At 38.2% G+C, this 16,771-nt stretch overlaps 1 protein-coding gene across 1 annotated transcript; it reads left to right on the plus strand.

Moving 5' to 3' along the window:
- The first annotated feature begins 213 nt into the window (after positions 1-213).
- Positions 214-4,405, plus strand: LOC129268700 (uncharacterized). Its single transcript, XM_054906222.2, has 2 exons — positions 214-1,367; positions 2,239-4,405. Exons 1-2 carry the CDS (start codon positions 641-643, stop codon positions 2,277-2,279), a joined length of 768 nt encoding a protein of 255 aa, XP_054762197.2. The 5' UTR covers positions 214-640; the 3' UTR covers positions 2,280-4,405.
- Positions 4,406-16,771: the final 12,366 nt, after the last annotated feature.

Here is a 16,771-nt window from a genome sequence, read left to right on the forward strand (position 1 = left end):
TTCACATGATGTTATCTCTCCATCTGACGGCATCATGCCCAACATCATGTAAGAATCTACATGATGCGAGTGAGATGCATGTTTATTGATGCGTTGATTGGTAGGAGAACTTTGGCCAATCAGGGAATAGCGATACCACTGCCTCGTGCAGCGGTGGTCAGCTGCGAGGTTTAGCTTTCCGAGTGTATATATAGGGTTCACCCAACAGATTTTGGTATCATATTGGTGATAGCAGAAGTCAACGGGCAGACCTAAGAACAAGAGTCAGCAACCATTTAAGAAGACGGCATTGGCTTTAAATCGCAGACGTCAACAGTTCAAGCAACGCCAGGTGAAGATTTCGATTAAATATTACCCTTGGTTTTCATCAGAATAGATTGTCTTTTTCTTGAAAGAAAGAACAACGTGGTAGTCCAAGCTGAAGTTAGAAAATTACAGGAAAATTGGTTCCTCTGACAGAAAATTGTGACGGGTTAACTTGATAGTGCTGACATAATTCTTGTAATAACTCGCATCGAGGTTCCGACACCTACCCAAAGACGTGGAATTTCAAACAGGACTTCAAGTTAGTGATAGAAAATCGTTATATTATTAAGAAATAATCATTAGCCTTTCGAATAGACTTTGATATTGGTCAACGATGGCGTGCTGTCAGTGCAGTGTGATAATCAGTGTGATTATGACTGGGACGTGGTGTGCTCTTTTCGTTGGCACGGTTCACTCGCAGATGGCAAATGGCTACGACGATGTCAACCAGTGGCATCGCGACGATGCAATCACTGCAGACCAACAACCCAATTTCTATGTCACCAACAATGGGCAGGTGGACGAGAAGAGAGCTTCGTTCAACGACAAGCTCCGTGGACTCCGCCGACTGAGCAGGATCATCGACGAACTTCGCTTCGAAAGCGCCATCCGCCCGGCCAAGAAGAGCCCCGAGGTCATTGACGAGTTGGACAATGCGAATGGCAACGGCGGGAAGCTGGTATCAACGGGTGACGCGATTCCCCTGTCATCCGATGGGCCGAGAAACCTGGCTCCCTCTCAAGGATTGGTCGAAGAGGACATGGAAAAGACACCGACTGCAGAGGAAGAAGGGTGGAAGCTGAGGCGAGTTCCGGACACCCTGTCTCAGGTCGGTGTTACTGTAAGAGAAGGTGATGATCACCGGGTGGACATGCCAAAAAGGGGTGGAGATGCTGATTCTCTGGTTCTTGAGCCATTCAGGCAGAGGAATCGAGAGAGCAGAAGAAGATGGGGCGGCAAGGCATATCGTCCACAACCGTTTGGGATTGGGCTGTTCGGGAAGAGAAGTGCTGAAGCATCAAGAACCGACCAGACTGGGGATCTTGTTGACACCATTAATAGTAAGTACCCTTTAACAAGTATTATTCTATAAAAATAAATACTCTCTGAACTGTTTAACCAACCTATAAGGTGGTTCGAATATCGAACCTACCAGTAGTTGGTTAACACAATGTTGCATGCAAAATTGATTTTACTTTTTAACCAATACCTTTCTCAGTTCTTTTGTATCAATATTCTAATAACAGTGGCATTACTGACTCGAATTAATTTCGATGATAATTGTCATTAAAACCCTATGGACTATTTTAATTATGGTAATAATATAAAGAAGTTACAACAATGATAATGATTCCTGTATGGTGCAGATAATGACGATAAAGATAATAATAACATGGAGAAGGTTTACGGTTCACCATGTGTAATATGAAGAAGGGAAGGAAATACAGACAGAAATATTGAAATGGAAAGACGAGATAGGATGAAAAGAGGAATTAGAAGTATTATTTTCTTGAAAGTGAGTGAAGTCCTGAAAAGGACTGTATACCAGATGAGATGAGCTGAATATGCCTTGAGTAGCGATGGTTTGAGTAGTAGCAAGATGAAGTGAAGAGAGGTTACTCAACGTTTCGGGCAGGTTGACTGTCCAGATAATAATGACATTATACTAATGCTAAGTAACGATGATATAAATCATATTGATGAAAAAAATAATAAATGTTAGAAATTACGATGTTTATGATATATAATGATATTATTAATAATAGTGATATTATGAACAATGATCCTCAAATTATTATAAAGATAGGGCCTCATGACAATACTAAAAAATATTTTTAATTTGCATTCAGAACAAAATTTTAACGTAGTATCACTCAAAGTGCCTAGATTCATTCATAATTATGCCATGTTTTTCTATTTCTTTCTTTCTAGAAATTCTCACTGACGTCAATCAACCAGCCAGACAAATGTGAAAAGATCTGAAGATAAGCCGAAATAACCAGCCTATCATCAGTATCCATAGCAATCTTTTCAACATCTACTATTCAATGATATGAATTGTGCTCATTTCAATGCTGTGTTCATAAATAAATGGTATTTAACCAAATTTTAGGCTTCTTTGGAATTGAAGTTTTGGGGACTTTCAGTGGTTTCTTACACTTCAATTTAATATAAGAATCATGATCAAAACGCCTAAACGTGGTTACTATGGGAGAGCGTTTAAGTGGTGTTTATCTACGCTGATTCCCCACATTTCGAGAAGGACATCACCTTAGTATACACTGCGCAATTTGACCAATGAAAAGAGTTCAACTTAAAGTGCGCCTAATATCAGAACTAGTAGTCGACCGCTATTACATTTAGAATAATGATTGAGATAGCGTATAAGCAATATCATCTGCATAGCTTCGAAATGTTACCTTTTACTAGCGCTTCTTTTGCATTTTAAATGACGTAATTTTGGAAGACCGAAAATCGCTTGAAAATGATCATGTTGTATACTAAGCGTCTTTGAAAACGCGATTTTAGGTTTAAAGCGCTTAAACGCTTCTTGAAGCTCGTTACTATTGAGTCACAACCACATGTATTTAAGCAAAGTTAAATTGATATTATCATGGCTGCCACCTGATGAATAGACATCACTGGGTATGATGAAAAATACCAGATTTATTTTTATAAAGCTATTTTGTTGAGAAAGGTGTACATTTTCTACTTATATGCATGGTTTCATAAAGCTGTTCCACCCGACTATACGAAAGCCAGGTATACATTGCAAAAACTCTGCTGTTGATTTAACACCAGCCCGGAATCTATATATGTCCACACCAGAGAAGTGTTAAACAACACCAGTTTCGTTTTGGTCTAACACCAGATAGATGTTTATACAACACCAATTAGTATCAAAACAGCATCGGTTTGAATCCAAACTGGTGTTGTTTCAATACTTCTCTAGTGTGTTAAATCAACACCGGAGTTTTTTGCAGTGTATAATCAAAGTGCCCCCCTAAAAGAATGTTTGCACAAGGGAAAGCAGTCCTTTGAATTCAGTTGTAACACCTTTAGGAAACACCCCAAGAACAACTATTACTCCTGTTAAATCAGAATATGAAGTATACCTTTACCGATTCTTCTTAAAAATGAAAATCAAAATTCATAATTTATTGTTCGATATTGAATTCAGGCGAAGAAATACTCCGAAAATATTCCATGCTACCACTTGTGACCATCATGGTAATAAAATATATTTTGCACACAATCAGAGCAGTCGCAAATAGTCGCTGGATCAATTGCTAAAGATAATGAAAGTAGAAATTTGATTTTTTTTTTGCTCGTGGTGAAATGTTATAAAATATTATTAGCAGATATATACTATAGATATTGAATCCTAATTCCTTAAAGTATTTGCACATATTTTTTTTTTAAATCAACCTACACATGTATTAACTATGTCATTAAACACAATTGCATACCTTCAGATACCCACCATCCAAAACACTCCTTACTTCAATGTAGATCTTTCACGCTTTTACAAAAAAATACGACTACAATGAAAGAAGATCGCGATTTAATCACATTTTATGCTTATGTGTTTAATAGGATAAGCTGGTACGCATTATGTGTTTAACAATCTTGCGTATAAACGCAACACTCAATGATGGCGCAGTTACATTTCCTCTTTTCACATTACAGCCGTACGGCGAGTCGAAAACAGCCGTTTAAACATTTTTTTTTGCACCAGGTAGCCTACATATACATGTAGGCGGTTTGAATAATAATGAATAAAACTGCTGTTTTCGACTCGCCGTAGGAGAAATGTTACCGCAGTATTAGGTGCCCATGTAAAATCATTATTGGTCACTGACCCGATGGAAGCCAATTTATTGTAAAGCGTAGGTGATGATGCTAAGCCTTTATTTGTCGCCTACCAGTATATAGAAGAGTAGCCATACTTGCAAATCATGGCCTATTCTATCTGTATTAAAATTAACAAAAATATATGTAGGAGTTTTCAGAAATGCAGTATAATATGTAAATAGAATTAACCTGTTTGATATGTAATATTGTACATTGTGAGAATCAATAAATTTGAATACGAATCAATAAATGAAGCATTGATTTTTTTTCTTTTTTAACTCAAATATGTATGGCATGGTCAAATGTTGTATGGTTTGAAACTTGAACCCGTAGATAAATCTGAAGTGCCAAAATTGGTGTTAAATTTTAGATTTTTTGGAAACATTAGATATAGTCTTATTACAAATAATAATTTTTTTTTCTAAACTATGTAGAATATGTTTCGAAAGTGAGAAAGGTAATCAAGCTGAGCACATGGGAAATAGACCCCGAAAGAGACACGCAGATGGCTTGCCATACTACTCTCGTTTGCGAAGTCATGTTTAACTTTATTTGATTTAAAAAAAAATAGGGTGCGTTTCACAAAGAGTCAAGTACGCCTTAAAGTCGTGCTCAATGCTGACGCGCACGTGATTATTGAACGGGCAATCCTCTTGATTTATTATTATACGCTGTAGCGCGCGTCCTCTTATCACGATTTGACCAATGCGATCATGCCTTTTACTCGGCACACAGCTGGACATCTAATTTCGACTCTAAACTCTATGTGAACCCCCCCCCCAGGTAACATTGAAAATTAATAATACATAGCGGACAACGTTCCTCATCAGCTTAAAAAATCAAACACACACACGAACAAATGTTCTGCGAAAGTAACCCCCCCAAAAAAAAATGCAACGGGGCCGGTATGATTATGGAGTATATAAGTGAGAGAATAGATGTATGGGCGTCTGCGAGGGCGTGTGTGACCGAGTAGGGGGAAGAAGAAGAGGATGAGAGAGCTTATGAGGTTGAGCGTGTGTGCGTAGGGGGGGGGGGGGCGCCGAGAACATGATAACTCACTGTGTACAGTACATTCACCCCGCGGCGCCACGGCGCGGCGCGGCGTATAGAAGTCTAGGCGATGTCGATGCGGCGGGCATACCAAATCTTATTATGTAATGAAATCAATATTACGGCACACGAATAAAAGGTACATGATTGGAAGAATGTTAACAAACCTTTGCCTCGTTCGTGTCGACGCAATAGTTAATTTAGTGCATGACAGAAACATGGGCGGCGAAAGCCAATTTTTTTTTTTAGCCAAAAAAAAAAAAAAAAAAAGGTTACCAACTAAATATTTAGGGGGGGGGGACACGTCCCCCCGCTTCCGCCGCCTATGGACATAAACAAAAATTAGGTTGATACAGTAGAAGTATTAATTTAGTATATATCTATTAATAGGAATTGATCAAGGATTTTTCTAAGGGGGATGCATTATCCCCCAAAAACTTCACAAGCTATACAAAAAAAAAGAGGGGGGGGGGGGGTCATCAATGACAAATAAAGGCCGTTCTCTCAAAAAAAATGGAACCCCCTCGCCCTTTCTCTTGTTTTTTTAAATTATACGTTGTGCGCCCGCACCGACTGCCCCTGGATCCGCGCGCGATAGTGGCACTGATGGTCCATACTATACAGATATTGACTGATGGGGTGTGTAATATTAACATTCTATGAACCGCCGGATTTATATTTTCCCCAAGGGGTTATATTTTCCCGAAGCGCGCAGCGCCGAGGGAAAATATGATTACGAGGGAAAATATAAATCCTTTAGGCGGTCCAAAGAATGTTTTTTACACACCCCATCAGTCAATATCTGTTATATTAGATAGCCTTGAATGATGAAGATAGATCTAACGTTAAATCTAAACTTAAAGTTAGGTCTACAGTGCGTGCAATAGATCAGTTGTGTATGATACTCACAGCAGGGGTGTCGATCCATTTTTCAGATTGGGGGGGGGGGGCAAAATCATGAATCAACTTTCCAAAGGCACTCGATCACACAAAACAAACAAACAAACTCACGCACACATATGCCTATATATATATATATATATATGACTCATGAGATAGAGACACCTCTCACCAACAAATTAATGCGAGCGCGAAGCGCGAGCTGAAATTTCTTTATATTCTGACCTGAAAGCTTGATATTCTAAGCATTTTTGGTACTAATGATTAAGATGGGTATCTAAAAAACAATAGATGCGAGCGCGAAGCGCAAGCTGAAAATTTTGATATTTCGATCTGAAAAAATTGAGTTTAATGGACGTTTTTAATAAAGAACAAGATATATATCCAACAAAAGATTATTGCAAATCGAAGTGGGAGTTCTTTTGAGGTCTAGAACTGAAAACGGGACATTCTATTCACCTATTTAATTATAAAAAAAGTATGGGTTTTTGCTACAGAAATGATGCGAGCGCGAAGCGCCAGCTAAAAAAATGTTAAATTCCAATCTGAAAAGCGGACATTTTGAGCACGATTTTAGATAAAGAACGAGTTGTGTATCTCAATCTCGCTTGCTGATTTCTGTGTAACATTACAATCTTATTTTATTTTTTGCACATGCGGAATTATTTGGGGGGCAAAACGATATGTTTGCCCCCCCCCCCAATATTTTCGTTGGTGGGGCGATCGCCTCCCTGCCCCCCCCCCCAGGATCGACGCCTCTGATTCACAGTGACTGATGGAAATGGTATAAGTAATGTTAGTCTAACGCATTGAATGCCCATTTTCTAATCAAAATCAAATTTGTATAGGCCTAACTTGTTAGATCTAATTTAGAGTCCAGTCCAGGTCCAGGACACAAGGCAGATCGAGAATGATTGTTGAGCCATGATCAGGTGCAAATTCTGATCTAGATCTAATTGGGGATGAGATAAACATGACTAAGTTAGATCTAGATCTATGTTAGACTACTGTTGGTGGTGGTCCTGATCTTTCTGTTGTCGAACCAGGTCCAGGACCAAATCTAACTAGATCTAGGATCTAATGTTTTGCTAACACTAACTTACGTTGTCGTTAGCAAGTGTTAACGTTAGATTAGATTTTAGTCTAGATCTACTCTAACTTTTAGACTCTAGCCTAGATCTATATCTAACACGTTAAAAAGTTAGATCTAGGCCTAAATCTAGATCTACTTACCCAATTTTATCGTCCAAAAGTTGATCTAATTATTCCTCATTGCTCATCGGACATCACCACAAATCTTTGACGTACGGTAAGGCCTAGACCAAATCGAAAAGTCTTAAAAGTAAGCTAAGCTTCAGTCTCTATCTGCTAAACTAACTGTTAATTCATTGGCTCCACTCACCAATACGGTATCCAGAAATTATTAAATAAATCCTCAGAATTTCATAAATGACGGTTATTCCTGTCTACACAAATAACCGAAGAAGGCCTAACGTTAGATCTAACTCGTAGAGGCTCGTCGTCGAACTCAGCTCACTTAAATTCCGCGGCACGGTACGTTCGAAGAGTGCTGATCGATTGCAAACGATCGCTACTTCAGTCCCACATGTGTTATTTCCGTGCTAATCCACAAGAGGGCGCCATACACGTAGAAAAATATATTCATGGACCGGCTGGTCAATATGTTGGAGACCTTTCGTTTTCTGTGACGAGCCATGTGGACGTACGAGATTAAGGAATTTTGGGAGCGCTGCGCATGCGCGGAGTAATCTGTGACGAGCCTTCTCGTTCACTGCCCAAATCTGTGACTCGTATTTGAGGGCTTTGACGTTCGGTGTCATAGTGCTCGAACGAGCGCTAGTTCGTACATGATGACGTCATCCAATCTTAGCAAAAATGATTGAAGCCGCATCAACATTCGAGTTTCGTTGATTTAGCAGGGCTGGTAAACTGCAAATTACTGCTTGTTACCAGCTTTTCCATTACATTTTGTGTGTCCGTTTTCAGACACTACATATCCGATAGGTAATTGATGTTCTATTTCCAAACCACTATGTTTTTTCGGCTTTTTGCGCAAGAGTGCAAATGTTGCACCCACAGTCGCCCCACTGGTTCGTAGCGTGATGCTACGCCTTATTCTCCGGCCGAGCATCGGCCCACGGCCCGCTCGCTATCACGCTGGTATATGCTGTGGCCTGGTAAGGGTACGTCGACTTAAATCGAAACTGTTTTCATCAATGTACGAACGTGATACTGAACGAGCGGTGTCACCACTTCCGGTGAACTAGGACTACGTTGCAGTCGCAGACAATCGAAAGCTCCTTATTCATCGAAGGTGGACCGGCTGGGAAAATACATTGATTTCGATCCTGTCACGTGACGCTCTATGAACCAATCGCGCTTGGCTATCTGTCTTGCATATCTAATAAATTATATTAGATAGCCAAGACAGATAGCCAAGCGCGACTGGGCCATAGCACGTCACGTGACATGATCGAAATCAATGTATTTTCCCAGCCGGTCCACCTTCGATGAATATATTGACCAGCCGGTCCATGAATATATTTTTCTACGTGTATGGCGCCCTCTTGTGGATTAGATGTTACAAATTATACGGAAATAACATACGTGGGACTAAAGTAGCGATCGTTTGCAATCGATCAACACTCTTCGAACGTACCGGACAGCAGAATTTGAGTGAGTCCGACGACGATGAGGAGCCTACAACGACTAGGAGTTAGGTATAGATCTAACTTAAGGCCTTCTTCAGTTATTTGTGTAGACAGGAGTAACAGTCATTTCTGAAATTATGGGGATTTATTTAATAATTTCTGGACAGGGCCTATATGCATGTATTGGTGAGTGGAGCCAATGAATTAACAGTTAGTTTAGCAGATAGAGAGTGAAGCTGAGCTAACAAACTTTTATTTTTGGATTTGGTCTAACGTCAAAGATTTGTGGTGATGTCTGATGAGCAATGTCAATCACTCAATGAGGAATAAGATCAGCTTTTTGACGATAAAATTGGGTAAGTAGATCTAGATCTAGATTTAGGCCTAGGCCAAGATCTAAGTTAGGTCTAACTTTTTAATGTGTTAGATATAGATCAAGGCTAGAGTCTAAAAGTTAGAGAAATCTAACGTTAAATATTTCTTGCTAACGACAACGTAAGTTAGTGTTACTGTTAGCAAAACATTAGGCCTAGTTAGATTTGGTCCTGGACTTGGTTCGACAACAGAAAGATCAGGACCACCACCAATAGTAGTCTGACATATAGATCTAGATCTAACTTAGTCATGTTTATCTCATCCCCAATTAGATCAGAATCTGCACCTGATCATGGCTCATCATGCATTTTCGATCTGATTTGGGTCCTGGACCTGGACTGGGCTCTAAATTAGATCTAACAAGTTAGGCCTAAACAAACTTGATTTTGATTAGAAAATGGACATTCAATGCGTTAGACTAACATTACTTACACCAGTTCCATCAGTCACTGTGAATATCATACACAACTGATCTTCTGCACGCACCTAACTTTAAGTTTAGTCTTTTAGATTTAACGTTAGATCTATCTTCATCATTCAAGGCTATCAAATATAACAGATATTGACTGATTGGGTGTGTAAAAAAAATTCTTTGGACCGCCTAAAGGATTTATATTTTACCTCAGCGCTGCGCGCTTCGGAAAAAATATAACCCCTCGGGAAAATATAAATCCGGCGGTCCAAAGAATGTTTATATTACACACCCCATCAGTCAATATCTGTATATGATGACGAAGTTAGCAATTATAACAATAATAATAATAATAACAATAATGATGATGATAATAATAATGAAGTTACAAAAAGGATGCATTAGGTATTTGCCGAAAGTATTTCATAACTTGGTTGAATCACAAAAGTATACAAACTTAATTTAAGACATGAAATAAATTTAACAATATATTAAAGATGTATTATATTTTTGCAGTCGGTTTCCACTACGTGCATATTCATGAAAAGTTAATTTTATGATACGCTCAGTTAGTTTTTGTATACATTTTAAAGGGGCATATTCATTTTATTATAATTTATCAGATGATTTATCAGCTTGATGATAATTGTAACAACAAAAATAATAATAGTAATAATGAATATAGTAATGACAACATAAAAATGAAAATAATATTCATAATGATGATAATAGGAGTGATGATGATGATAATAATATTAATATTAATAACAATAACAATAATAGTAATAATACTGATAGTGATACAAAACAATGAAGATGATATTTATCAACATCATTATACTGACTTACCTCGCATGTGTTCTCAAAACATCGAGTTGTTCTTGTGTGATCTGATCAACCTTTCTTTTTGCTGGCAGTCTGTTCCATTCAACTACCGTGTAAGTAAAAAAAAAAAAAAACTTGACACCTCACAAATCCCCACTTTAAAGAAAAAATACATCATGAACACAAAATTATTATTTTAGTATATGGCCTACAAGAGTGTGTTCTCCCAAATGACTTAATGCCATATTTAAATGGTATGGAAAATATAACCCCGTCGGCAGTGGCGTACCTGGGATTTTCCACAGGGGGGGGGCATATTCGTCCGCCAAAATAATTGACAAGCAAAAAAAAAGAAGAAAAAAAAGAAAAAAAGGTCTTCAACCACAAATAAAGGATTTCGTACCAGAAAAAAAATTGACAAGCAAAAAAAAAAAAAAAGGTCTTCAAGACTCGTCAGGGGGGGGGGGGGGGCAGTCAGCCCCCTCTGCCCCCCCCCCCCCGTAGGTACGCTAGTGCCCGTCGGCGAAATGAAATATTACATTCAAACTCTATGTATAGGCAATATCCCCCTAATGAACGCGTGCAGAACACTTACTGTAATGTTTCTATCATTTTTACGTTTCTCCTACTCTTTCTGTCATTTCCAACTTTTTTTCTATTGTAATTTTACTTTTCTAAACAATAGAATATCCCCTTGACCCTCGACAGTTCCAATGCCTTTACATATTGTACAACATGAAGCTTACCCGATTTATGGGCAAGTTGCCCTGATCCTCGCGCGTGCGAGCCAATTATTATTCAACAATTTAGGAGCCTTTCGTTTGTACGCACACATGTGGGTCTTGCGCACTCGATGGTCCAAACGAAGTTACGAAATGAAGACAGCTTGACGGTCACAACCGAGATTTCTTCCAAAGCGAAATGATTCCTTCTCAGATTCGTCCCGGGGGACAGAGGAATAACAGTTGACTTGGGATAATCTAACAGGTAAGAATGTTCTCTCACATCATTTTATTTACACGTATTTGATAGAATTAGTATGTATTTCAATCCCTAATTGATTGCTATGTTGCTTCTCAGCTATCTGCGTCTGCCTTTCCTTCTAGTATTCACCATCTTTTCCATCTTTCCTTTCGCCTGCTACACTCTAAAATACAAACTTTTTCAAATGATTGGATTGAGTAGTTACATGGGTGCAAGTCTGAAGTCTATTCATATTTTTACCTTATTTTATAGTCTGAAATGAATGAATACCATTTGTCAGTTACACGCATCTAACAATTTTATCTATTCAGTTAATAGAATCTCGAGAGTGTATGCTTTTCATTTTTACCAATCTATATACATGTATCTCTATTAAATTCAAGTGATTTTGTTAATTGCTTGCGCACGTCATTGAAATTTTTTTCAAAGATACTTTCTATCATATTGTTCAGTGGCGTGCAGGGGCGGCGGGGGGGGGGGGGGTCAAGGGCCCCCAATTCCCCATATGAAAAAATGCCCCCTTTTCAAAATGTAAAATGCTCTTTTTAAAAATGAAATGATTTTTTGGCTCGCGCTTTGCGCTCGCATCAATTATTGTTTAGTATAAGGTATTCGTCCTATTCATGGTTACAAAAATGCATAGAATGTCCGGTTTTCAGGTTAGAATATTACACATTTTTTTTCGCGCTCGCATCAATTATTGTTTATTAAGGTACTCTTCTGTTCCTGGTTACAAACAACGCTTAGAATATCCAGTTTCAGTTGAGAAAATCACATTTTTTGGTTTGTGGTTCGCGCTCGCATCAATTATTGTTTATTAAGGTACTCTTCTGTTCCTGGTTACAAACAACGCTTAGAATATCCAGTTTCAGTTGAGAAAATCAAATTTTTTGGTTTGTGCTTCGCGCTCGCATCAACAATTGTTTAGTAAGATGCTCATCTTGTTCATACAAAAAATGCCTAGAATGTCCAGTTATCTGGTTAAACTATGACAAATTTTCAGCTCGCGCTTCGCGCTCGCATTATTCGATTGATGAGATATGTAGTCCGTATCATTTTCATTACTCACTAAACGCAGTCTTTAAAAGGTTCTTTTTTTCTGATCAGTATATTAAAAATTCAGCTCGCGCTTCGGGCTCGTGTTAATACTTCTGTTAAAATCACATCTTTTTTCCATGGTTACAAGAACTGCTCGGAATTTTTACTTTTCATGTCTTATTACATGAAATTTCCAAAAGTTTGAGCTCGTGATTCGCGTTTGCAACATCTCGCAAGGGTGCCCTTTTAACAGTAATTACGTCCATAATTGACCAAAAAGCGGGTTTTACAACTTCAGATCTGAAAAATGTCCAAAACCGCTCGCTCGAGAAAAAATAAAACCTAAATATATATCTTATCTATCAGAAATCACTTTAAAAATAATATCATGAAAATATCCGTTTGTACCAAATGCTCTTTTGGCATATAAGTGCCCTATTTTGGTTTTGCCCCCCCCCCGAAAATACGTTCCACCGCCCCTGCTGGTAGCGTGTTTCCGCTCCGAACAGGGGGTTGGGGGATGATAGCAATAAATCGACACGAAAATTCATTTTTGTGGACCCCCCAAACTTTGGGGAATTAAACCATGTAAATAATTTTTGTTAATTAAAAGCCTATCCCGATTTTTATTCGGTGACTAGATTGTAATGGTTTTGTCGTGATATGTAATGAATTACAGTTAATATCAATATGCGAGCGAGCGAAGCGAGATAGTAAATTTTCAGTAGTTGGAAGACAGAAAGGTGTCCAAAAACATTTTTCAAGTGGTATCAGTGTAATGATTGCATCATGGAGCTACTCCATGATTGCATCAAAGGATATGCATGCAGGGTGTATAAACATGTACATAATAGTACTACCATCTATCACTTTTGATGATGACAGTTTACAGCCTATTACGATTTTTTTTCGATGGCCTTTGTAATGGTTTTGTAATATACACTAATTATTTTATATCCTAATGCGAGCGAGCAAATTTTCTACACTCTAACAATATTTGATAAACCTGCTTCATGAGGGTAATTATGTGTTTAACCAACATTGGGCATTTCTTTTGGGCATTTTTAAAATCAATTGTGATGAATAGTTTGCACATTCTTAAATAAGTGCTGCGTATTTTCTAACCTTACTGGACAATACGGACAATTATATCCTTTGTGATACGATAGTCTGCATTGATAACTAAGCTTGCATGTCTGTTTTGCGTCCTCTGTAATTTAAGCAAATCTTTTTTTTACACTTACCCCAAACATGGACTTATTACAAACAACCGAACAATAATCTATATGTGGGAAAATAACAGCGCGTCGATTCAAGTAACATTTAATCCTTCTATTATGCATACAATTGCCCGGTTGATGTTATTAGCTAGATTTAAAGAATTTGTTTGTTGTTGTTGTTTTAGCTTATATGGCGTGTATCATTCAGTACAGTATATTTGCGCCAGCATAATTTGCGGTAATTTTATATAACTTTTTTATATATAAATAAATTCAATAAAAATGAGGTATAGCGCTGCATTATTTGCGCAATTGCACAACAGACTGTCATCACAGATCACTTAACCACTTTCAGGCGCGTAGCCAGGGGTGGGGGGCGGTCGCCCCCCAAAAACGTCCCCAAAAAGAAAAAAAAAGAAAGGAGAAAAGGAAAAGCGAAGGAAGGAAAGGAAAGAAAGGTAGCTTTGTGGGTTTTTCCTTTTATTCTTTTTTTTTTCTCAAAAAAGAAACTCCTTCACTCTTCCTCTAAATTTATATATATGAATTTTGCTTCCGCGCTGCGCGCGGTTAAATGACAATACTGCAGTTCTCCTTTGTTTCCCTTACCCTTTCTCTAACCCTGTTTTTCCACCTCAGCTGTATGTGTTTCTTGCCAGTTAAAGTTCAAATATATATTTTATAGGGTATGAAATTAGAGTAAGGATAGACCGAAGTATATGAAGTTATCTTTTTTAATTGGTCGCGCAACTTCTGGTCGGGTCGGCTCCGGGCGGGTAAAATCTTTATATCAATTTCTGCCGTCACCTCCATATAGGCAACTTCTCCCGCTTTTCAGATCACTACTGAATAACCATGATTTGGGGGCAAACAGGTTCCTAATTTAAAAGAGAAAGGTATAAAATTCGTGTCGTATTGAATAAAAAAAGTACAATATTTTGTTATCGAATTTCACTAAACTTCGCGTCATTTCCCTACACATTCATCTCCTGTCCTGTTTTGCGCCCTCAGTTTGAAATTTTGAATGACACTTGTTTTTATCATTCAAAATGAAGCGCATCAGGATAAGTAAAATAAATTATACATCATCCTGTTTTATATAATTTCAATATATCACAGAAGTTTTAACTCTTTTCGCACCGTTTTCCTTGTAATGAAGTTCAATAATCTTAGAGGGAAAACAATTTACGAAACGTCCGCCCTTTAAAATTTCGGAGTTCCATTGCTCTGCGCGGGGAGGAATATCTTCCTCCCGGCATATATCCTTATTCTCCTTTGTTTTGCGAATCAAAGATATGCACTGTCGCTAAATTGTTTGTAATCAAATCTGATCTTTCCAAGGGAAGTATTCAATACTGATAACTTATAGAATACCCTTTTCTCGGGACCCTTTTCTAAAAAAAATGATAAAACGCTTTAGCTTCCGCGCTCCGGGCAGGGTCAATATTATTTTAATTTCCTCCATTTTATCCCTTTTTGTGCGTTCACAATCACTTTTGAAAACAAGTTTCTAAATCACAATACAGTCAACTGAATTGGGGCTGATATAAGTACTAGAGACAAGAGAAACGGCTCCTTTTCATTTTAATTCATGAAACACCGAAAGCTTCGCGCTTCGCGCGGGAGGGGGAAACTCCCCCTCCCTGCATGCACCCACCCACTAGGGAGCGCGCTTCGCGCGCTATGTAAGTGTTGGCACGCTCCGTGTGCATTTACTGCCCCCTCAAAAATGAAATCCTGGCTACGCGGTTGACCACTTTAGATGTATTTTCTGGCCAAGCCCGGATCGGTACGTTGATCAGGTTTCTCAGCTACTGCATGATGTGCATTCGTAGCCTTAGCACCCCCCCATACCAGTCAAGGCAGCGTGATGTCTATTGACGATGCGTGGCGTCCAACTTAGAATTTGGTCAAGGGTTACCCCTAAATATTTGATATCAGAAGCATTCTCAAGGTATTCTCTTCCGTGAAAGATATTCATACTTAGATTCTTAGTTTTATGTTTCGTCCCCCAAACCATCACTTTTGTTTTCTTTGCATTATTTCCTTTTTATTTATTTCAAACAATTTGCCCAGTAAATCATAATGTTTTTGTATTTTTTCCTGAGTGCTTTTGAATAATTTCCTTTACAAAACAGAAACTCAACTCTTGGTTGTTAAAATAGTGGGGAGTTTGCAGCATAACGGGTAGAAACAGAAAAAGTTCTCGGTATTGTTAAAAATAGTGCGGAGTAAGTAACATAACTGGTAGAAACATAAACCAAGTTCTTGGTAATGTTAGATATATGGGAGTTTAAAGTAGCATAACGGGTAGAAACAGAAACAGTTCTCGGTATTGTTAAAAATAGTGCGGAGTAAGTAACATAACTGGTAGAAACAGAAACATAGTTCTTGGTAATGTTAGATATATGGGAATTCAAAGTAGCATAACGGGTAGAAACAAAAACAGTTCTCGGTATTGTTAAAAATAGTGGGGAGATGGCAGCATGACGGTTAGAAACAGAAACTCAATTATTGGTTAAAACTAGTGGGGAGTTTGAAGCATAATGGGTAGAAACAGAAAAAGTTCTCGGTATTGTTAAAAATAGTGCGGAGTAAGTAACATAACTGGTAGAAACATAAACCAAGTTCTTGGTATATAATGTTAGATATATGGGAGTTTAAAGTAGCATAACGGGTAGAAACAAAAACAGTTATCGGTATTGTTAAAAATAGTGGGGAGATGGCAGCATAACGGGTAGAAACAGAAACTCAATTCTTGGTTTAAAATAATGGGGAGTTTGCAGCATAACGGGTAGAAACAGAAACTCAATTCTTGGTTAAAAATAATGGGGAGTTTGCAGCATAACGGGTAGAAACAGAAAACCAATTCTTGGTATTGTTAAAAATAGTGGGGAGTTGGTGGCATAACGGGTAGAAACAGAAACCCAGTTCTTGGTGTTAAAAATAGTGGGGAGTTGGTAGCATAACTTGGAGAAACACAGACAGTTCTTTTTAGGTGGTCAATGTCATCAAAGGTCATGTAAAGATCATGACGCGAGCGTCAAAGCTAAAACAATTCTCAAAATGGCCTATAAAATTTTTTGGGTACGTTTCAGGTCATTTTAAGCATTTCAAAATTTTGCGCGCGCATA

Source organism: Lytechinus pictus, chromosome 9 (genome assembly GCF_037042905.1).
Source record: "Lytechinus pictus isolate F3 Inbred chromosome 9, Lp3.0, whole genome shotgun sequence".
NCBI classification, from domain to species: domain Eukaryota; kingdom Metazoa; phylum Echinodermata; class Echinoidea; order Temnopleuroida; family Toxopneustidae; genus Lytechinus; species Lytechinus pictus.